The 22590-nt window shown below is 36.2% G+C and overlaps 1 protein-coding gene and 1 pseudogene across 1 annotated transcript; both read right to left on the reverse strand.

Annotated features, from left to right (window-relative positions):
* Positions 1 to 7271: 7271 nt before the first annotated feature.
* Positions 7272 to 13377, reverse strand: LOC117628177. Its single transcript, XM_034360564.1, has 4 exons — positions 12944 to 13377; positions 12555 to 12658; positions 12370 to 12454; positions 7272 to 7701 (listed from the first exon to the last, which is right to left on the reverse strand). Exons 1-4 carry the CDS (start codon positions 13172 to 13174, stop codon positions 7612 to 7614), a joined length of 510 nt encoding a protein of 169 aa, XP_034216455.1. The 5' UTR covers positions 13175 to 13377; the 3' UTR covers positions 7272 to 7611.
* Positions 13378 to 15428: 2051 nt separating this feature from the next.
* Positions 15429 to 18444, reverse strand: LOC117627542 (annotated as a pseudogene).
* Between the last annotated feature and the right edge of the window lie 4146 nt (positions 18445 to 22590).

The following is a 22590-nucleotide window of genomic DNA, read 5'->3' on the forward strand; positions in this document are numbered from 1 at the left end:
GCTTGAGTCATCCTCAATAAAAGGGAACAATATATATATATATGCACATAAATAACATAAAAACCAAGTAAAAACTGTAAAAGTCATTACAAAAGGTGACGTGTGCGCAAGGGGTTTGTAGCTCAAGTGGTTAAGAGCATTTACCCTTGCACCCAGGGTCTTAGGTTCGACTCACCCCTCCGCCAATAACGCTTGTATCCAAAAAACAAAACAAAAAAAGGGATGTGTGCCTATTGGGGGGGTTAGTATATATAAATGGGGAGGGCCTTAAATGTGAAACTTTCAAAATACCCCATAATGCCCTTAGTTAATGAAAACATAAGGAAGAAAATTGGGCTAATTTTTTGACCGATTTTTGAATGACGACCTAAAAAATAAATGGTTCGGATCATGAGATGATGTTGTGGAGTGGGCGCATATGGGTCGTTAGCATCGTTTTAACATACTAAACTGTTAAAGCTTGAGCCCTCCCGAATAGAATGGGACCAGTCCCCCTTCTATTGAGGGGACACCCTTTAGGGTACCCTACTAATTTTTTTTTTCCAATAATCCAAATAATCTATTTTTCACATCTTAATTCAGAGATCATCCTTGCAAAAAATCATGCAAATTGAAAATCATTAAGGCATATAATTGAGACCAATAAAATCAATGAACACGATAATTCAATAAAACTTAAATTTCAATAATTTAATCGAGTGGTCAAATTAAGTGATTTTTTTGTAGATATGATCTTTGAATGAATATCTACAAAATAGACTGTTTGGATTAGTGAAATACAATACGGAGTGGGCCTTATAAGAGTGTCCCTCAATAGAAGCTATATATATATATATATATATATATACACACACAAAAATGACGTGTGCCAAGGGGCTTTCGAAAAATCCCGATCCTTAGGGGTTTTCTCTTGAAGTTTGTTCTTTCCCACATCACCAAAAAATAAAAAAATCAATGGGCATGCGTGTAACTCATGCTCTTAGTTAATAAAAATGTTTAAAAAGCAAAAATTTCTTAAATGAGGACAACATAGTAAATTAACAATATTTTAAATTGAAAAGTTCAAAAAAATAGAAAAATAAAACACTCACATTTCCTTAAACATAAGTAATATGTTTTCTTTGTTTTTCTTTAAAGTGACACGTGGGTTACCCTTTTTAAATTTTCATATTTTCTTTTTTTTTTTTCAAATTTTCCATAGTATTTCCCTTCAAATGACAAATTTGCCCTTATAATTGACTGCAAAATTGGATGGAGTTTTGAAAACTTTTTTTTATACAATCAATATTCTACTTTAATCTAATCTAATCTAAATTACGGGGAGGGGGATTCAAACTCAGGTGCAAAGTGAGAAACACCTCCGCTCTAGCCAACTTAGAATGGTTGCAGAGTTTTGAAACCTTAACTGTAAGTCCTAAATTGGCAATTTTTTTTCTAGTCTAATTCTTAGTTTGACTGAAAAATAATCGGAGGTAAAGTCATATTAGTGTGACAATTCATGGGGCAAAATGCCAATTTACCCATAAGAATTTGCTTGTAAATTATGAAAGGAGTAAAAACGACATTAAATGTGAACAGTGGTGCGGGCTGTAATTAATGAAACATGAAGGGATCCAATTAAGGTCCGCATCATCTTTTGATTCAAAGACAAGATGGATGCGAGATGGCCATGTGCCCCAAAGAAACTCTCATGCAACAAGTATAGCACTTTTTATCCGGACCAATAACACAACGACAAGTTGGATAACCTCTCCCATGTCATTATATTATTGGCTCTCCCAGTTACAAGTAGGTTTTTTTTCCACGGGCCCATCCTACTATGCTTGCAAATCCACATTTTTAATATTATACAAAACCACAAAATATAAAGCATAGCTCAGAAAATAAAAAATAAACACAAACCCACAAAACAAAAAGGAATGAATGACCTGTTATTTGTACCATATTTACGGACTATAATGAAAGTGGGTCCCACATGATGGGCAAATTAGTAAAAATAACGATGCTTGAACCCCTGTAGTCCAATAGATCAAGACTGATACAAATAAAAGCATACATGCTTCTAGATTACTTTCACCTTGACAGAGGTGTGGGCCCTCCAAAAAGTATCCCAAATATGGGAATATAGAGATGCGAAAAAAGAAGCAGTACCATCGGCAACGTGTTAAGCACTTTGTACTAAACTGCCATTTTCAATCAATGAATCCAATAGCTTTCCAGTGCTAATTGGAATTGCATGAATCAAATCCACCTCTTCTGCAAAAAAAAACAAGTTGCAAAGTGGACAACCGTAGTTTAACAAAATGCGGACGTTTGCATTACAGAAAAACTATATATATTAAGTAAGTCAAAAAAATAATAGATATATATTATATCAAATTGGATAATTATCATATCGGATTAGGCAAGATTCATATTTGTTCAGTTAACTTAACGAGTTAATGAATTTGGATCATAATCGGGTTATCGAATTATGTCACCAAATCCATCTCCTATTAATTACATCGGATTTGAATCGAATCCGAATCAAAATCCGATCCATTGACAACTCTACCTCCTACGTACTTGTCCATAAAAGTGATTATTGACCTATTCAGAAATGATTCTCCTTAGAATTAATTATTGACCTATCCAGAATCACTCTTAAATGAGCTCTAAGTGGCCGTTTGGCATTGCTTATTTGGAGTGATAAGTGATTTTTAATTTTTTTTTAGAAAGCCCAGCCCGTTTGGTAAACTATGAGAAAATTACTTATTATTAACAATTGATGTGAGAGAAAACTATAAGGAAAAGTAGCTGATTAGGTGCTTTAATTTTCTGATTATGAAGGAATCAGTTTCGAAGAGGTGTTGAGTTTAATGATTATGCGGGAATCATTTTCTGATTATGCGGGAATTAGTACCAAAAACACTTTTAACAAAAAGTTTACCAAACGCCAAACTGCTTTCCTACATAGCTGATTTCTCTCACAGCAAATTTGACAGCAATTATTTTCACAGCACAGCAATTCCAAACCAAGTAGCGACACACCAGCAATCGCACTAAAAGGGCGAAAGCATCGGTTGATTCACGGCCTTAATTTCTGATTTAGGTCGTTCAAGAAAAAAAAAAAAAATAAGAAATAGTATTGTACGTTGTACTTTTACCTCTTAAAGACTTGAATAGCAGGCATAAAAAAATAAATAAGTGTTAAATAACAAAAATAAGACGTGTTTGTTAATTCTGTGTCTTCCTTTTGAGATGAAGAAATTGTCCACTCAAAAAACCCCAACCAACAATATATTAATGGAGTGAAATATTTAAACCCTAATGAAGAAAACGAATTAAGAATATAGTAATAGTGCCACCTTGTTGTATGATAGATTAATAATTGGACCGTATGGTGTAGAAAAATGATAAAAGACTAGTGAGAGTTGAGAATGATGCCAAATTTATACCTTTCCCCTATTGGCATTTACATATATATATGTACATACCGAGGCTTTTGAAGCCCTTGGGATTTTCCGCAACCAGCTGGTTTTTCATGTCCAGCCATCAACATCCTCCATTCTTTAGTCTTCTTCACCAAGCGTATATACCATTTTCTTATTTTGAGTATTTATAAAAAGAAGCTTGCAAAAGTTCTGAACACACGCACTTCCCTTGATTAATAAATTAGGGTTGAAAGAAAAATGGCTGAACCTAGCCCGGAAACTGGAACAAGTAGCAGTGCACAAGAGTTGATCATCAGTTCTGCGCCGCTAGCGGTCGAGAATGAGGAGGAGAAAGCATATATGGGGATTGGAACTACTCCAGATGTGCATGGGGCGGCCATGAAGATTCAGAGGGCAAGGGATGTGTACAAAGCATATGCAGGTGTTGAAGAGAAGCCTAACAAGGTGGAGGTTTTGAGTTGGTATTTTTATGAGTTGTGCTCTTACTTCATTCTTACTGTTCTTATCCCTATCGTCTTCCCCCTCATCATCAGCCAAGTTGCAAACGGATCACTCGCCTCTGTAGAGGGAGGGTTCAGCGACAAGGGCTTTGTTTGCAAACAAAAGGAAATCAAACTGTAAGTAGACGACCTATACTTGTGATATCATTTGCTAGTCTCTTGACCTTTTGCTTGCTTCAAAATGCCTTTTCAAAATAAGTAAAAAGAGTAAACTGATAAATAAATAAAGTAACCAAGACAGTTCAATTTAAAGAAAAATAATTTGTTAGTCGTATATTAGTTTTGGTTCAGTCTTTGTCTCTTCATATTAAAAATTTAAGAGTGTTAAATTTCAGAGAGACAGCATTGGTCTACTATTAGCAACACCGATATTGTCTTCAACTTAATCCACTTACAAAATTCAGTAGGCGTGTGATTTTATCACAAAAAGCATCAGTATTATTAGTAGTAGAACCATTTAATATATATTTTATTTTATTTAGTTAAATTTTCGATATGAGACTTCTTCTTTTTTTTTTTTTTTAGATTTATTAATTATTTGAAAAGTCTATATTACCTAATAAGTAAGGATATTTTAAGGGATTCTTTTAAGTGTTTAGCGGCAGCAGTATTTTTCTTTTATTTATACTAGTTTTTCGACCTGCCCCCACCCGCGTGTCAATAAACTTTTTTGCAACTTTTTATTTTATAATTTTTGTTTTATCTTTAAATATCATTGCTGTTTTTCTTTTTTGTTTCGTATCGAACGAAATGGGCTAATTTGGCACCTTTTCCCTATGGAGATGTCTATGGTCCCTTGCTTTTGTATGTCTAACTTCATAGGCCATTAAAGGTCAGATTTTTTTAGATGAAAATATATTTACTCATCATTTTACATTTAATCATTGTTATGCTTTGTTATAGTCATCAGAGATTCTTTATGCATGAAGTTTATTCTTTATTAAATGACAAGTGTGTTAAGAAAATCTTAGTTATACTAAATTTTATTCAATTATTTATCGTGGTCTTGCCAGCAAGCGTAGTTCAATAAAAAAAAAGTCTTAACTTGCAGATAAAAGATCTAGGTTCAAACCCTCATGGTGTCTTAGTTGTGCCCGTGTGAGATACTCTTCTCTCCTCTAGTTTAGACTATCACTTATACTTTTTTTTTTTTTTTTTTTTAAAATCCTATGGACCGTGGTCTTATTTATTGATATTGTAAATGACCCTTATTAGAGTTTCGGAGTAAGGTGTTAAGTTTCAAACTTTGAGTTCATACTGAAAACCTATAGTGATTTTACATCCTGAAGAGTCACATGTCAATAAATGAGATAAACGTAAAAAAAAAATTATAAAAAAATTATAAAAAAAAAAAGTTGGGTAGAAATCAGACTTCTCAATATGTCATGTCTAGAAATAGACTCAACTTCAACATGCATCTGATCCTCATTTTTTTTATGGCTTAAGCTATTGATCACTACACTCCAACTAAGTTTCCATAGCTTAGATGGTGAAGTTTATGTGTTAATATTGCAGGTACCATTCACTCACAAAGAAGTCAATACTTTCCAAATACTCAGCTCTAGAGTGGACTTCAATTTCATGGGTCATAGGTCTAGCTCTGGCTTCTCCACTCCTTGCCTTTGTCTCCATCATTCTTGACCACGGCTACAACCAGCCCATCATTGCTGCAGCTGCCACCGCCATTGGCGCCATCTTTTGTCTTCCTGCCGGCTTCTTCAAAACCCTCTGGATCTTCCCCCCATACATCGCCGCCATAACCGCCGCCCACATCATCTCCACCGCCTGCCACACCCGCCACCTTAGCCTAATGGTCCGCGGCTTCACTGGACCAACTCTTAAAAAATCCCAGTTCCAAGACCGCAGAGGCATCTCTGCCTGGCTATCGCTTTACGCAGCTGCCGCAGGCTCCTTGGGCGCCGCCATCATGTCCTCATTCACGTACCACATGCTTAGAGAGGACGAAGAGTTCATAAGCCTCTGGGTTGTCTCCATATTTAGTGGCATCAAATGGTTTTGTGGAATCTTCCATTTCTTTGTCACTAAAAGGCCTTGCCTCAACCCACCAATCTCAAAGTCCCATGCATTATCAATCTTCAAGTTTCCTCATGCAGTAGGAGGCCTTGTTAGCGCTTTCCTCTCCTCGGCAACAACAATGTGCCTTTTCACAGGAGGGGTTCTTTACTTAGTTGGGCAGCTTTGCTATGATCCAAGATCATTGCTCTACTTTTGGCTAATGTATTTCATCTTCCCCTTGTTTTCTCTCCCAATGCTGCAACCCCTGCAGCATTTCATCAAGGCGAATGCAGTCAAAATGCAACTCATGGGCTTCTTCCTCTCATTAACCACCTCAGGGTACGGGTTCTATTTCGGGGGCTCAGTTTGGAAGCAGCACCATGTTCTGCTCTTCGCCGCAGTTCAAAGCACTTCTGCGGGGCTTCTACACGCTTTCGGGCGCGTTCTGTTGATGGATTGTTCGCCTCCCGGAAAAGAAGGTGCTTTCTCTGCTTGGTTTTCTTGGACAAAAGCTCTTGGCACGTGTGCTGGCTTCGCAGTTGCATCGGCAATCCCGGGAAATGTGTCCACTTCTTTCGGGCTCTCGTTTATCACCGCCGTCTGTGGAGTGCTAGTTTTGATCTTTGGGAACATTAGCGACTCTGGAGGAGCCAAAGCAGCAGGGTACGTGAGGCATGATAGTGAGGAAGGAGGTTCACCTGTTCAGGGACTTGATGCTGCAGCTACTGCCTATGAGATACAAGAATCTGCCTAGTGAAAGATTTTAAGTAAAGACGAATTAAAAGGGAATCTGTCGCATTTAATTTCCTCAATTCGTTATGCTTTATGCCTTTCATTCTTTAGGAATAACAATAATCAGCTCGGATATATGATTTTGTTTTCTGGAAAATTAGGATCTCCCCCCTCTTCCATTACTTTTTTTTTTTAAAAAAATTAAACATTTTTAACATTCTAAATTTGTATTAAAGCGTTTTGACATTTCTAACTTTGGGTATTATTTTATCTGTTTCATACGCCTGTCCTTGTGCATAGAGCTTAACGTACCCAAATTCTCATTGTTTGTGTTTTGAGGGCCTATGCTAAAATTGCTATCCTGTTCTATTCTATGGTGGCTAGGAGTGGCGGGGGAAAAGTAAGAGATGCTCTTAAGAAATTGATAAATGTTTTTCTCCCTTCACTGCAAAACTCCCACTTGAATTTTCTACAAGTGCTGCAAGAGATCACAAATTTTGGAATTTTATAAGATGCAAATCGGTAAAACTGTTGATGTTTAGACAACATTGCAGATTTCCTTTACTAACATCCATATCATGCTTCAAGCTTGAGTCGTTCACCGTGTCAACTGAGAACTTGTTATTTCTTTTCTGATACATTACAGTAATGCAAAACTCTCATAAAAAATTCCTCAGCAAGTAGTAGTCCACAGAATACAAGTTTAGAGGACATGCATAGCTGCTGATTATTTTCATCAGCTAATCAGCTATAGCCTCAAACTGAACTAGTCAATAGTTAAGAACATCTAGCCGCTAAAAGCATATAACACCTGCTTGTCTGAAGGAAACAGAAATGTAAACTATTGAAAAGAGCACATTTGAAAATGCAAAAGTGTACTCTCTTTCATTCCGGGAAATTGGCAGTACCTACATGGTACTCTGAAAGTTTTAACCGCAGAAATTGAGCTTCTTCATAACTTTAGCATAAGCAGGATGGACTAAGGCAGGTAGTCTGAGTCTACGCTTAGATATCTTCGACTGCAACAAATATGAAATTTCATTAATTTCAAGAATAAATTGATACGTTCAGAATTCTGCTCAATTACGAAAAAAAAGAAAAAGAAAAATAGTAAATCATGAATGCACCATTACAAGGAAAAGGTACATGGACAATTAAAAGGAAATTAAGTCTGCTCAAGCAGGTCAAGAGATCGCCACTAAGAGACGTTTAGCTGCACTAACATTAGATGTAAAATACATGTTTGTTCTCACAGGGGACACCTTGTGTTGTACCTCTCTTTCTTTGTTAATAAAGTTGTGTTCCCCAATAAATAAAAACCGAGGACCACCTATTTTCGTCTGAGGTACAGATCTCACAGATTGAGTAAAATGTTTTTCCATTTGAAGTGGTATGTTACCTACATGCTAAACAAAGTCATCGAGGCTGACGTATAGAAACAGATTTTGAGATGATGCAATGTTAGGATTTAGATGCTTAAATCAGACCAGAAAGAAAATGACAGAAACTCAGATGCTTGAAGTTGACCCCTGTATCCAGAATATGTATAACAAAATATTTCCTCAACAGACCTTCTATTCCCTTCTTGCTTGGCAATGGTGATCACTAGACTCTAGACATCTCCATAACTTGTGGTAAAAGGTCTAAGATCCTTAGGTCAAATCTTCTTAAATCCTTTCTCCTAATTGCTGTAAAATGCCCTGCATTCTGAAAGTTCATACTATTTTCTTCCAGTAAAAACAGGAAAGCCCCACGCAAAGAAATGGCTCAGATTTCTTCTGTGTGAGATTTGATGAATCAGCAACCAAATGTTGCATTTAACACCATTCTTTTACTTCGAGCCTCATTTCATTTCACCAGGCTGTCCTCCATCGCTATTGTGGTCTCAACAAAGGCAAAGGATTATACTTATATTCCATCTAGAAAAAGATTACACAAAGAAAATACAATAAAAATTGGTTTAAGAGGACAACATTGCCTGTCTTCCCCAAAACTCAAAGAATGGATGACTTCTCTTAAGAATTCTACCAGACAATGACCCAACTTCCAGAAGTCCATCTCAACTCCTATAGACTTTTGTCTGCTCCAGGATTCAACTCCAATTATGTAGTGATCATTATTGCCATACCACCAATACTTCTAAACCAAATAAGACCTAAAATAAATTCAAGATGATGACTCTGACTAACTTAATACAAACACAGCAATTTCATTTTAAAGCTCCTTGGCTATCAATTCTGCATATCCAATTCTGGGCCAGTAGCTACAGCATCGCCAAATTAAAAAGAAATATTAAGGAAGATGCAGAATATCAAGTTTTTATTAGTAGATAGGAAAATATAAAGATATTTAGATATAGAGCCTGAATTCCTACAATTTATGGCTAGCAAATGTCTAGTGAAGTATCATGTAGGAAGGGTTAATTGAAACTTGTACGAGAAGTTAAACTCAGTAGTAAATTTCAAAGCTGACAAACCATCTAAACCTATGGAATTACAGCCATAGTTTATTCCAGAAGGCTCCCTATGATCCAAAAAGACAATCCACACAATGGAATTCTGACGGACCCCAATTTACGCCTCCTTATTCTCAAAGCATCTATTGTTCCACTAGGGATACAGAAGGGAGTTGTCAGCAAACAATTGCAGAACTCCTTACTAACTCAGCATCCCCTCCATAGGAAATCCAGGCATAGCTTACTAAACCCTAAAAAAAGCAAGGAAAGAATATCATATCAAACACAAGACAGGACCTCTTAGGACCAATTACAAAATCTTCCAATCTACATTCCCGAATTGCCTTTCTATTCTTCTCCATCCAATTGTTCCACATCAAATATGGCACTACTTCCTATGCGCTCAATGTCAAGGGGCTAAAAATTTAATATGTAGGCCTTTTTTCAGGGAATAGACAGATCTAATACAAATATGCGGGCTATTAGAATAAATATATATATGTATATATTGGAAAATGAGCAAATCTAGCTACGGTTTTATAACATTAGCAAAAGTTTCAAATAATAATTTAAATCAATTCATGTAAATCTGGTTGTGGTTAAATATCATGTAAACCTAACACATTAGGATTATTAGCAGTAAAATAACAAATGTTGATGTTTATATTATGTTTCTATTCATGTAAAGTGCAAACATCTTATCTATTGATATCTATCTTTGTTTTCTGTTTCATTTTCATTTTTCTCCATTCTATCATAATAAAAAATAAAAGTGACACCTGATAATTTGTTTTCTTAGACTTTTTTTTTTTTTTCCTACACTTTAATTGGTGCAGTTGTTTAGAACTTTAGACTTTTTTTCAACTTCCTTGAAAGAGTTCAACTTTATTCTTCAATACGGAATTTTATTAAATGAAAAAAAATCAATTTTAAAAATAAAAAAAAACAAAAAAAAAAACTAAACAAGATGAAGTAGTGGACAAGTTGTCCACCACAACGTATGAATCACAAAAGGCTAAACAACAACAAAAACCAAGTACTTTCTTGCAGATGGAAAATTCAAAGTGTTAATTAGAGTCTTATAAAACAGCAGCTTTCCAATCTGCCAGTATAGATGAGAGCGGAAAATCCAGATATTCAGAAAGACATTGAAACTCACAGTGAAGACCAAAACTAACTTCGTCCCACCAACCCTCCAACCCTGCAACCCCGCCCGCTATGATCCTCAAAAATCCTTTTATTATTCTCCAAACAGACACCAAAAACAACCGAACACACCACTATTCTACAAAAATTTTGCCTTCTCCCATCAAATTCCTTGTGGCCTCATAAAAAAAGCAGTGTTACCTGGTACGGGGAGCGATACGGTTCTTGAAACACGAATGGATACGGGGTCGCTAGTTTCTATGGTATGGATTTGTTGGGGGTAGGCATAGTCGATACGGTGTTTCGAATCACAATTTGTTCGAGACTTTAATTCAGGTCGTTGTTAATTTTTCAAGTTGTTTCCTGCGTAATAAATGTCATAATTTTCAACCTAACTTTTAATTTTTCTAACTTCACTTTGTCTATTTATTTTACCCAACCCCCGATTACTTGTATTAAATGGAGACTTCTCCACAAGTGCACCTTCCTCTTGGAAGATGAAACTGACACAGCATCCCAAACACCTCCCTCTTTCATATTCTCTATGTTTTTTTCTTCTAACTTCTCAGTAGTTAATAGACTCGCTACTCAACAGAGTCGACAGACTCATCTTCTTCTCATCTCTCAAGAGTCTGACTCAGACTTCATGGATGTATTGCAACAGAGGTGTGCCATCTTCTTCCCTCTCTCTGGTTAGTTTCTACAATTTGGTTCGCGAACGCACCACAATTCAGTACGACCAAACCAGTTCGTGGTTTATGGTCACATGAACATAAAGAACATGCCACTGGCCAATGAAGCAACAAATGATCCATAAGCATCCTTCTTTCCTACACATAACGCACCAAAGGGAAGAAAGAGAGGGGCAAACGGAGGCCTTTTTTGAACCATGTCACAAGTATTAATCTTCCCATGAACAATTACTCAAGCTAACACTTGTACCTTAGGAGGTATTTTTAGCTTTCCATATTACATGGGAGGGTGTCAAAGTAGAAAGTAAGATTTTACACAAGATACCTTAAGAAACATTTACACAAATATGAAAATAATAATAAATGCTCTACTTGGACAAGCAAGATAGATTCTAGATCTGACAGCAAAGACAAGTACTCTCTCACTTCCTGCTTGTTAAAATGTCTTCGATACCCAAAATACCAACTAGGAGGAAAACAAGACACATTAACACATATTCTAGCAATGGGATAATTATGATATCAGGACAATCTATACAGACAAGGATAAAGAGCACAAAAATCAGTTTCCCATACCCAAGTTTCGAAACCTCACGTTTCCACATTCCCCACCCAACCCAAAACAACAATACACAGCGAAAGAAACAATCCCTTTAAAAATATCCGTCCATGGATATCAACTTGAAGCTCTAGCCACAATCTCGGGATCCCAACCATTCTCATGCAACCCACACTTGGTCCAGGTTACAGTATACTAAAGAGAATTTGACTTCGCTTAGAATCTCCACAACCACTTCCCAAGCAAATCTTCATTCCTCTTTACTAAATTTTGCACCCCTAAGCCTCCCTTATCCTTGACTTGAGTCACATCACATCACATCCCATTTTACTAAGTGATCATTCTTTCCTTTCTGTCATCCCTTCCCACTTTACTTTTCACAATGTGCTGCACATACATGTATTACTCAAATGAATTTAGTGATGATGTCAATTAGGATAGGTCTTGAAACAGTTCACCAGTTTATCAGTAATTCGAGTTAACTCTTGGATCGGCTCAAACTTGATGGGGTTGGTATTTTCTCAACTCAAACTCTCAACCTACCTTTAACCTGACCATAGGAGATGAAATTTTGGGATTGGATTCAGGGACTTCGGGCTGAGCCCATTCAAGTTGCTTCCTAACATAGCAAAGAAATTTGGCCCAAACAAGAAAATCACACTAAAGGATTTTTCTAGTGTATGTTGTGGGAATTTAAATGCATCATCCCAAATGTATTAAAGAATTAAACCATACAGAATTTAAACATGATTGAGATATAACGACTTGCTAGATGAGTAGTGACCAAAACCGCATACGGAACCCAAGTTTTGAAAAATTAAAATGCAAACCACACCTTCAAATGTGCGTTGTGACGCTTGCCCTCCCTCCATCGTCGAATTTTCCCATCATTCATTGTCCTAAACCTGGACTTGTAAGACCTGACCAAGAAATTTCAAAACCATTATTACATAAAACTTTATCAACATTTCCAAAAGAAAATAATGACATAACTTGATGACTGAGAAAACATAAACCTACGAGTAAGCCTTTATTTTGGTTTTCTTTAACTTGGAAGTGACTGGTGTCATTGGCTTTCTCCTCTTCTTACGCTCTCTTGAAGAAACATGCCGCACTTGAAGCATCTTAACATGCACACATAAAACAACATTTCTCTTTTAAGCACTACTATGGAATTGTACATCAAAATGTACTTAACAACACCATATGGAAATCCCCAATTCACATTTCCGTTTGATAGATTACATAATAAGGCAAAATAAAAATGTTAAATGAAAACCCAACTAACCCAGGTATTTCCTGCGAAATTTTCTGCATTCCTTATTATTCAAGAATTAGGATATTAATCTTTCTCAGGCATTTTCTCAGTATTCAAACAAAATAATTAATAAAAAAACCACCCAGCTTACCGAGATAGGGAATGTTGAAGGGCGAAGAGTGGCGATAGCTAGCGAAGGTTGGGTTGGTGAATGGGCATTGAAAAGTGACCTTAAGCTCCATTTGTTGTTATTTGAAGCGAAAGGGAGAGGCTGGAGAAGACGAGGAGAAGAACAGAGGAAAGACGAAGATAAATATGGTAGAGTTTGGGTTGAGTGTACGGACAATGACCGAAGCTTGGTGCATAATCTCTGCATCGCCATCGTCTCGTCCGCCAGTAAAGGGTTTTACTGAACTCGTGGGTTTTGGTTCCCTTGGTGGACTGGGATTTGGGAATGCAAAATGTGAGTGAGTCTGTTTGGTTATTGAGTCATTGTATTCCGGTGTTGGATTGAGAGTTTTCTTTTGTGGGTTTGGGTTGCCCAAAATTCGGACGGGTTGGCGAGTTGGAAGGCCACTCAACCATCAACTCACACTCACAAATTAGGCTGGCAATTTTTCCCGACTTTGGGGCTTGACTTCACTCGTAAGAGCGCTTCCACTCATTTGTCATAGTAAAGAGTAAGGACAAGTAAGGGCGAGTACTGTTCACTTGAGTAATGCCTACCATATCCTTTCTTTTTTTTTTTTTTGCTTTCTCACCCGTTGCCATGACAACCCAAAGACAATCATTATTCACATGAGATTAATTTTATTTATACTTATGAGATTAATTTTGATAAGATTTTCGGTTGTAACGTATCCATTTTTATTATAAAATTCACATCTCATATTTCGTATAAGATTTTCAGTTACCACGTGTCCATATTTATTAGGCTTATTATCACAAAACATCCCTGAGGTTTACGAAACTATCAGATTGCATCCTTAATGTTTTTTTGTGTCACTTATGGTCCTCAAAGTTAGTATGTGCAATCACAAATGGTCCCTGACGTTAGGGTCTGTCAAAAACTCTGTTAGTTTGCTATCGTGGCATACATATATATCACAAAACATCCCTGAGGTTTACACACTTATCACAAATGGTCCTTACGAATTTTTTTTAAAAAAATTTAAAATTCATAAAATTTTGGTTTTCTTTTTAAAATTATTTATAAATGAAAAAACAATTTATAGAAGGATTTTAATCTTGAGGACCATTTATGAACCCTAAACCTTTAGTTTTTTTTTCATTTTTAAATTTTATGAATTTTAAATTATTTTTTAAAAACTTCATTAGTTTGTTGATGTGGCATATATATGGAGCCCACATCTACAATAATATAGTGTCACATGTATTTAAAATTTAATATATATTTTAAAATAATTATAATTCATAAAATTTTAAAAAGAAAACAAAAATTTTATGAATTTTAAATTAAAAAAAATTTCGTAAGGACCATTTGTGATAGGTGTGTGAACCTTAAGGATGTTTTGTGATATACATATATGCCACGTCAGCAAACTAACGGAATTTTTGACGGTACCTAACGGCAGGGACCATTTGTGATCATACATGCTAACTTTGAGGACCACGAATGACAAAAAAAAACATTAAGGATGCAATCTGATAGTTTCGTAAACTTTAGGGATGTTTTGTGATAATAAGCCTATTTATTATAAAATTCACATCTCATATTTCAAATAAGATTTTCAGTTGCTACTATTGCGCCATGTGTCATTTGTAATTTTACACAAATGGAATAAGGAAGTAGAAAATAAAGACATGATATGAGGAGAGGAATTTGTATGAAGTTTTGGTATGGAAAGTGACGAACAATAATAGGTATTTATTTTTTTTTTTAAATCATGATTTTTTTTTCCAATTTTTTTTAAATTTTTAGTATACAAAAATTGATGGCCGTTGGATGGAGAAAAAAATTGAATCAAACGCCCTAAGATTGCGCCATGTGGCTTTGGCCAGTTGGAGAAAAGGCATCAGTTCGTTAGTTGCGTGTTTGATAGGCATGACGCGTGCGCCTTGCTTATGGCGCATGCGCCAATGATAACAAAAATTTACATTTTCTTCGCTCACGCTAGCCTGACATCAACGCCTTCAGGCAGCAGCTCGGGCTAGTCTTGCCTTTGGGCTTTCTAGGTTTTGATGTAGCCCACAAGTTGCCATGGTTGGTTTTGCTTAGTATGCTATGCCCTTGGTGTGGCTGCTTTTTTTCAACCCATGCCCCCCTTTTAACATGGCAAAGAGCATGGGTGCAAATACTTTAATGGATTGAATATGAAGGATTGAAATCGAATTTTGGTGATTGATTGGAGAAATTTTCGAGAATAATGTTCGGGCCGGAGGTGAGGATGGTATTCTAATCTCAACTTGAACACATTCTAATCTCAACTTGAACATGCCATATTAATGGATAAACTGCCGAAAACCCCCATGAACTATAACACTTGTCTAAATGTCCACTATGGATTATTTTTTCAGCCAATTTAACCATTATACTCTTTTAAATGGTCAATTTAGCCCATGCTGTTAATTTCGTTGTAGTTTCATCCAACTTTCCTTTACAAATAATTAAATCTTTAAAAACTGAAAAGCAAAATGGTAAAGGTTTCAAAAGACGACTCTGGCTTGAAAAGCTGTTGAAAATCAAACAAGGTTTCCTCCCCTGATAGAAAAGAATGGAGTCCACCGGATCTGATACTGATTCTCTCACCTTGTCCTCGACATTGTTCGATTCCCATCTCCCTCTTGTTGCTTAGGCAACTTAAACAAACAAAAAATAATTTAAAAACCCTAGCAATCAATGTCTTCCCCACCCCATCCCCCAGACCCTCTCTCTGCAATCCCACATCCGTAAGGTCTTTCCAGTGAAAGAGCAGGAGCGGAGGTGGAGAAGAAGGAGGACTTGAAGATATACCCACCTTCACAGACTTGTACATGAGGTCCGCGTTGGGCACAATGGCCAAGCTGGGAAAGAATCTGGCCATGAACTTTAGAATAAAGAATTGGCCACCTGGGTTTCACCTTATCAGAAATTTTACACATAGGTGCCACCAAAATTGCACTTTGAAAAGTTTTTAGCTCCGTGAAGTGGATCAGAAGGCAAATGGCGCCGCCCATGAACTTGTCGTAGAGAAAACAGAGGACGTTTAGAAATTTGGGTTCTTACTGCTTGACCAGGGTGAAGAAAGCGAGGTAGTATTGGACCACGAGATAGACGCCGGGGACGAAGGCCCTGAGGCTGTGGGATTAGCCAGTCTTTGAGGTCGAGAGCGAAGCAGGCAAAACCCTGTTAGGCGAGGAAAATTGGGGTGGCTTGGAAGGTCCAACTGATATCGTTGCCGTAGCCGTGGACCATGAAGATGAGGCCACGTGGAGGGGAGAGGAGGGGCAGCCATTGCCAGGTGAAGAGCTTGAGGCCTCTGGGTTTTGTTTGTTTTTAATTTTTTTTTTATAGTGTACTTTGTAAAATTACAAACTTACCCTTATAATTGACGGAAAATTGGATGGAAGTGTAGAAACTTGGCGGTAGGTGTTAAATTGGTGATAAAATTTATTATAAGGCTAAATTGACTGAAAAAATAATTTATGGTGGACATTTTGACAAGCGTTATAGTTTAGGGGAGTTTTCGGCACTTTACCCTATATTAATTGGTTTCCATATGAATATGGGTTATTTATTTTTTGGCCAGAAGTGGCTTCTGACTATGTCTCACAACTCTTTATTTTTCCCTATTTTATTATTTTTGAATGAAATAATAAATAAAAAATATAAGTAAAAAACAACATTTTTTATTTGGTCTATTGCCATGGTCAAATAGTTTCTAACTTATATATTTTTTTCTTGGAATTTTTGTAACGACGTGGGGCTGGAAAGTTGTTCCCAATGAATGAGGAATCTCCAATTTGAATATTATGGGTATGAAAGCGGGGATCGGAATGGGAACAACATACCCAGCCCCAGTTCACCCTATTACCATTGACGATATGTTCCTCTATGAAGAACCGTATTTTAAAAGGATGATCCTTTGGATAACTTGGATGATCTTATCTTGTTAAGATATTTATTATTTGGATAAACTTGGATGTTCTTATCCGTTTAAATATTTGAAGTTTATTCTCTAAGGATTGCAAGTTATCTTATGACTATAACCACTATAAATAGGAGCAAAACCTTATAGTTTCTAACATGAGAAATGAGAAATGAGAAATGGAGAGAGAAATAGAGAGATAGAGAAAGAGTGTTGGTGGAGATTTGTGGATGAGTTCCCTTGCCAATGATTTTAAAGGGTTCTCATTATCGAGGTGAGTGGTTTATGTAATGTTTTCTAAAAATTCTTATTTGGAATTAGAGGTGTCAAACAAACTAGCCCGACCCAAGCACGACATAAGTAAGGTCCGATACGATACAGCCCATATCTTTGAGTGGGCCAGGATGAGGTAAATTGGCCTAACAGGCCATGGTCAATCGAGATAAAGTCTTTGGCCTGACAGTGCCGGCCCAAAGCCCAATGGGTTGACCCGTTTAAAGCCTGTTTATTAAATTAAATTTTTTTGAGTGAAAATTATACATAATATTATTATATTTATATTTTAAATTAAAGTCTTTTTCTATTCTCTAATAATACATTTTAAAATTCAATGTTTTGTTTTTCAGTTTTTTAAACCCGAACAATAATGTAGCCCTTTCTATTTTTATGTACTCTAAATAAAGTCTTTGGCCTCATTTTACAACAAATAATAAATCTTGTTAGTACATACTAATTATAAAAAAGGATTGAAGTGAAATTGTAAAAAAAAAAAAAAAAAAAATGCAGTACATAAGTCAAGCTTGGTGTGGGCCCATATTGGTCCATTTAGTAGCTCGACACGAGCCCAGCTCAGTCTCGAGCTAGGGCTGTGGGCTTGCGCCGGACTTAATGGTTTTCATAAATGGATGGGCTTGGCTCAACCTGTTTATTAACTGGGTTGACTCTAAACAAATTTGCTCACCCCGACACGGCTCGTTTGATACCTCTTAGTTAAGGTATGTCTAGTTCTTGAGAAATTTTTGTTTGTTCTGGGTACACCATCCAGCTAATGTTCCATCCAATATGCATAGGACATGTGGAAATATACTCCAACTTATTGCACTATTTTTTTAAAATTAAAATAAAATATTTCCACATGTACCTAATTATCTTCAATTTTTGCTAGGTGCCTGCATAAATGGACAAACGGGGTCGCCTGACCCCATGGACACTGGAAAATTCTCCTAGAAGCTCCTTTGGTGGGCGACCCCGACATGAACCCCAAATGCTCGATGAAGGGCTCAATGAAATCCAAGGCTGCTATGCAGTGCGTTATTGCCAAGAACTGAAGAGAACGCAATACAAACAAAGCAAATAGATAGAAAAATGGAGAGAAAGGGAGAGACGCATTAAAGATCGAAGTGATACGAAGTACAAACGAAAATTGCTGCTCCCAACCCATTCAAATATTCGATTTTAATTTAATTTGATCTGTCTATGATATACATAAGTATATAAATTTGATTTTGTATGATTTTGTATCTCGGTGTCACAACCTACGATCTCTCTATTTTTCTACCTCCATTTTTTTTTAAGCGTTCTTGTCTGTCAACCTGAGTTACAGTGGCAGCAAAAAAAAAAAAAATTACAAATTTGCACCACGTGAGATATCAGTCTTTCCTTGCGTGGTTCATGACTTTGGTACTATTCAAACCAAATTCTTAAGACATTAGTTCAAAATGTGCATATTTGATGGCTTTTTTTAATATAGGGCCGTAAAGATGGAATAATAAATGAAACTTAGTTTTCATTTTTTGGCTAGGAAAGCAACTAGACTAAAAATCCTTTAATAAAAGTACTATTGTTTAATTTTTCAGAATTATTTTTGTCTAAAACATGTAAAAATCCTAGATCCTCCACTACACTTTCCCCTTACTCAGCAAATAAATGAATGTGATACTCACCCGAACATTTTGGTGTAGATTACGTACATGTTTTACTACCTAGAGGTCTGTGGAACCATGACACAAATTTGTCAACCCTTGTTCCTGCTCCACATTACTTACAAGTCAAGAAAACCTTTCTTATGTCACCCTAGACATATGGCATTCTTTTGAGCTTTTTCCTTTTGTTTTTGTAAAACTCCTTTTGAGATCTTAGCTTGCATCTTTATTGATTGGCTTGAGTTTTTGAACTTATTCTGTTTTGAAAATTTTGAACAAAGTTGCATGCAAAACTAAAGACTTGTAACTGTTGATTATGTAAATATTTTAAAAGGTTAACTGGTGATTTGCCCCATGAACTTGTATCTAACTTTTGATTTACCCTCTATCCTATATTTTTTTTAGAAAATTAAGGACATGAACTTCTTTTTTTCAGTAATTTCCCCCCTCCGTCTAAATCCACAACATTTCATCCAATTTACCGTTACAAATGAGGGCAAAATGGTCATTTTGTACATTAAAAATAAAAAACAAAAAATTGAAACTCTCTCTCTCTCTCTCTCTCTCTCTCTCTCTCTCTCTCTTTTTGTAGGATTGTGTGGGGATGGAGGTGGTTGTCTGGTGGCGTTGGGTGGTGGTCTACGGGTGGATCTCACGTGGGGATGGGGCTGGGGTAGGGCTGGCAATCGGTCGTGTCGTGTCGAGTTCGTGTTGTGTCGGAATAATAAATGTGTCAAGAATGCTCAACCTGAACCCAACCAATTTAATAAACATGTCGTGTCGAGTTCGGCTCGTCTTTTATCGTGCGGGTTTCGAGTCGTGTAACGGGTTCATAAAGAATAACATGCATGTTACAAAACTCACAACCGAACAAATTTAAATTAAAAAAAACAGAGAGAGTAGACAAAATATAAGGAAAAGAAAGAAAAAAAAGATAGAGTGAGGAGAGAAGAGAGAAGGAAAAGAAAGAAAAAAAAATAGAGAGAGAGAGAGAGAGAGAGAGAGAGAGAGAGAGAAAAGAGAGAAGGAAAGAAAGAAAGAAAAAAGAGAGATGAGAGAAAATTAAAGAGAAGGAAAAAAAAGAAGGAAAAAAGGAGAGAGGAGGAAGGGAAAAGAGAGAGAAAAAAAAAGAGGAGAAAGAAGAAAGAAGGAAAAGAAAGAAGGAAAAAAAAAAAAAAAGGAGAAGAGAGACGGAAAAGAAAGGAAAACATAAAAGAAAAAGAAACATTATAAATATCAAAAGGCATACCATAAAATCACAAAGTTGTTTGTAGCATGGTAGATAAGATGTTTGAGAGAAATGAGGATGGTAGGGGTTCGAAACCTCTTGTGTGTGTGTGTGTTGAAGTCTCCATTTGTCTTTATTTTTTAGCGGGTTAGCGGGTTGTACACGGATTAACACGACCCGTTTAATAAACGGGTAGATAGGTATTATAAATGGGTTAGTGGGTTGACCCGAAACCCACCTGTTTATTAAACGGGTCAGAACAAGTTGACCCGAAATTGACCTTTTTTTTATCGTACGGGTTTCGAGTCGTGTATCAAGACGTGTTCGAAGTTGCCACCCTTAGACTGGGGGATGGGCCTCGGCAAGAGGGGCAAGGCTGGGAAATGGGATGGGTCTCGGTCTTAGGGGCAAGGGCTGGGGATGGGAGAGGGAATATTTCAATTTTCTATGAGGAGAAAAGAAACAAAAGGCATGGCGCCCTAATGTCCGCATGGCAAAAGGTTTGGTAGACTACAAATCAATTTCAAGAGCCACCATTCTCTACTCTTACTATTATTAGCTCAGGCTTTCAAAAATGTACATATCAGGTGAGGTTAAATGGGGTTAAATGCTAGGGGGGAGGATTTAGGGTTGATGGGGTTAATGTGCTAGAGGAGATAGAGACGGGGGAGGAGGCAATAGGGTTGCTGGTTCAGTGTCTTTTTCTTCTTCTTTTTTTGGGTCAATTTTATTATTTTTCTTCAAATATTTTTCCAAAAAAATAATTTTTTAAAAATGATTTAACTGAAAATTGGATGAAATGTTGAGGATTTAGACGGTAATGGGGAAATTGGAGAAAAAAAATTTATATCCTTAATATTCTTATAAATAAAAAAAGGAGAGGGAGTTAATTGAAAGTTAGGTACAAATTCAGGAGGTAAATCACCAGTTAACCCTATTTTAAATTTAACTGTTCTGTTTATAAATTTTCACTGCCATTGGAAAACTTTGGTCCAACTAGCATAGTGGCGGTTCTACATAAAGCTGGCCCAAAATTTTATGAAAAAAAAATGGATACATATCTTTAGCCCAACCCAAAATTTAAAAGTTAGATAAACGAAACCCTAGATCTTTAGTTGCCCAGCAGATTTCTCATATTCTTTACATCTTCGTAACAATTGTTCTTCCAAGTTCACCCTTCTTTTTTTTGAGCTTCTCCTCAATTTTAGATTTAAATAGTATTATTTGTATTTAATTACATTTACTTGTGGTTTTTGTTTTACTTATGTATTGAGAGTAAGGCTCATTCAAAGTCTAAAAGAGCTTAACATATCTTGAAAAATATAATACTCTGACAAGCGAGTGTTGTATTCTCAAGATTTTCAAGATAAGTGTCATTGTCACATGACTATGCAATCGAGACGTGACATTTAAGTGAATCTTAATTAGATCCTTTTCTTTTGGTTTTCATATCGCTTTTCTCAATAATATTACATACTTATTTCAAGATTCTGACCTCCTCTACAAGCAAGGCTAATTACATTATATACTTAAGGTAGATTTAGGTAGATTTTACATCTTAGTATATAGCACACAAAGTCAAAATTAGGGACCGAAAAATGAACATAGTCAAAACTCGAGTGGGGACATGCTGTACAACCCAATATCTTTCTGGTTACCCGGAAAAAAAGTTTGTTTGGACTTTTGGTGTTGCTGTACTAAACGAAAAAAGTGACGCGTTACCATAATTTGTGTTCCTTTCCTTCCTTTCATTCCATTGGATTCGATTACAAAATTTACGTTCCTTCCTTTCCTTTGGACATGAAAAATAATATTTAAAAATTAAACAGCAGATTATTTGCCGTAACTATAGCTAATTCCATAATTGCATCCAGCTTTCCCGCTGTTTATAACACGTCGAACTGAAAGAGACAAAGAAAATAGTGACATTTTTTAATGATTTAATTTGTGTTTAAATGCAAAACATTGACAACAAACAAAACCAATAATTTGATAAAACAAATTGATGCCAAACACGACACAACATACATACACGAACAAAGCAACAGCCAGCCTTACGTCTCTCTCTTCTCTCATCCCAAAACGCTCAAGTAGTCAGCTACGTCACCCAGTCACGCTTTCACATGCAACAAACCAGTCATGGGAACTTTAAATTAAAAACAAACAAAACGCACCACCCAAAAGAGCCAAAAACCACAACCAACAATAATTAAAACAAAAGTGAAACTAACTAGTCTGTCTGGTAATCATGTGCGGAGCCAATTAAGGTCCACTATGGTCGCATGATCTTTCTCACCCTTTGATAATTTGTGTGTTTGTATGTGTCATGATTTCTTAAACGAATGAGCCAATCAATTAGGTAAAATTCTCACTCTCGCTATTTAGTGTTGATCCTCTTTGATAAATTTTCTTCCATTCATATTTATTTACTAGTAAAAATATATAAAATAGGATAAATAAGGAATAAAAATCAAATCAACGAGAAGATGGTAGCAATCCAATCGTCATTCATTGGTTTATTTGATTAGGATCTTAAGTGAAATCATATATTAATGATTTC

This window comes from Prunus dulcis, chromosome 5, assembly GCF_902201215.1.
Source record: "Prunus dulcis chromosome 5, ALMONDv2, whole genome shotgun sequence".
NCBI lineage: Eukaryota > Viridiplantae > Streptophyta > Magnoliopsida > Rosales > Rosaceae > Prunus > Prunus dulcis.

Bases quoted from the DNA above. Each gene is read 5' to 3' on its own strand.
- LOC117628177 (XM_034360564.1), bottom strand. From the start codon at position 13,174: ATGGCGATGCAGAGATTATGCACCAAGCTTCGGTCATTGTCCGTACAC. The intron at 12,659-12,943 runs GTAAGCTGGGTG...GTGCATGTTAAG, and splicing joins CTTCAACATTCCCTATCTCG to ATGCTTCAAGTGCGGCATGT. The intron at 12,455-12,554 runs GTAGGTTTATGT...TTTCTTGGTCAG, and splicing joins ACCAAAATAAAGGCTTACTC to GTCTTACAAGTCCAGGTTTA.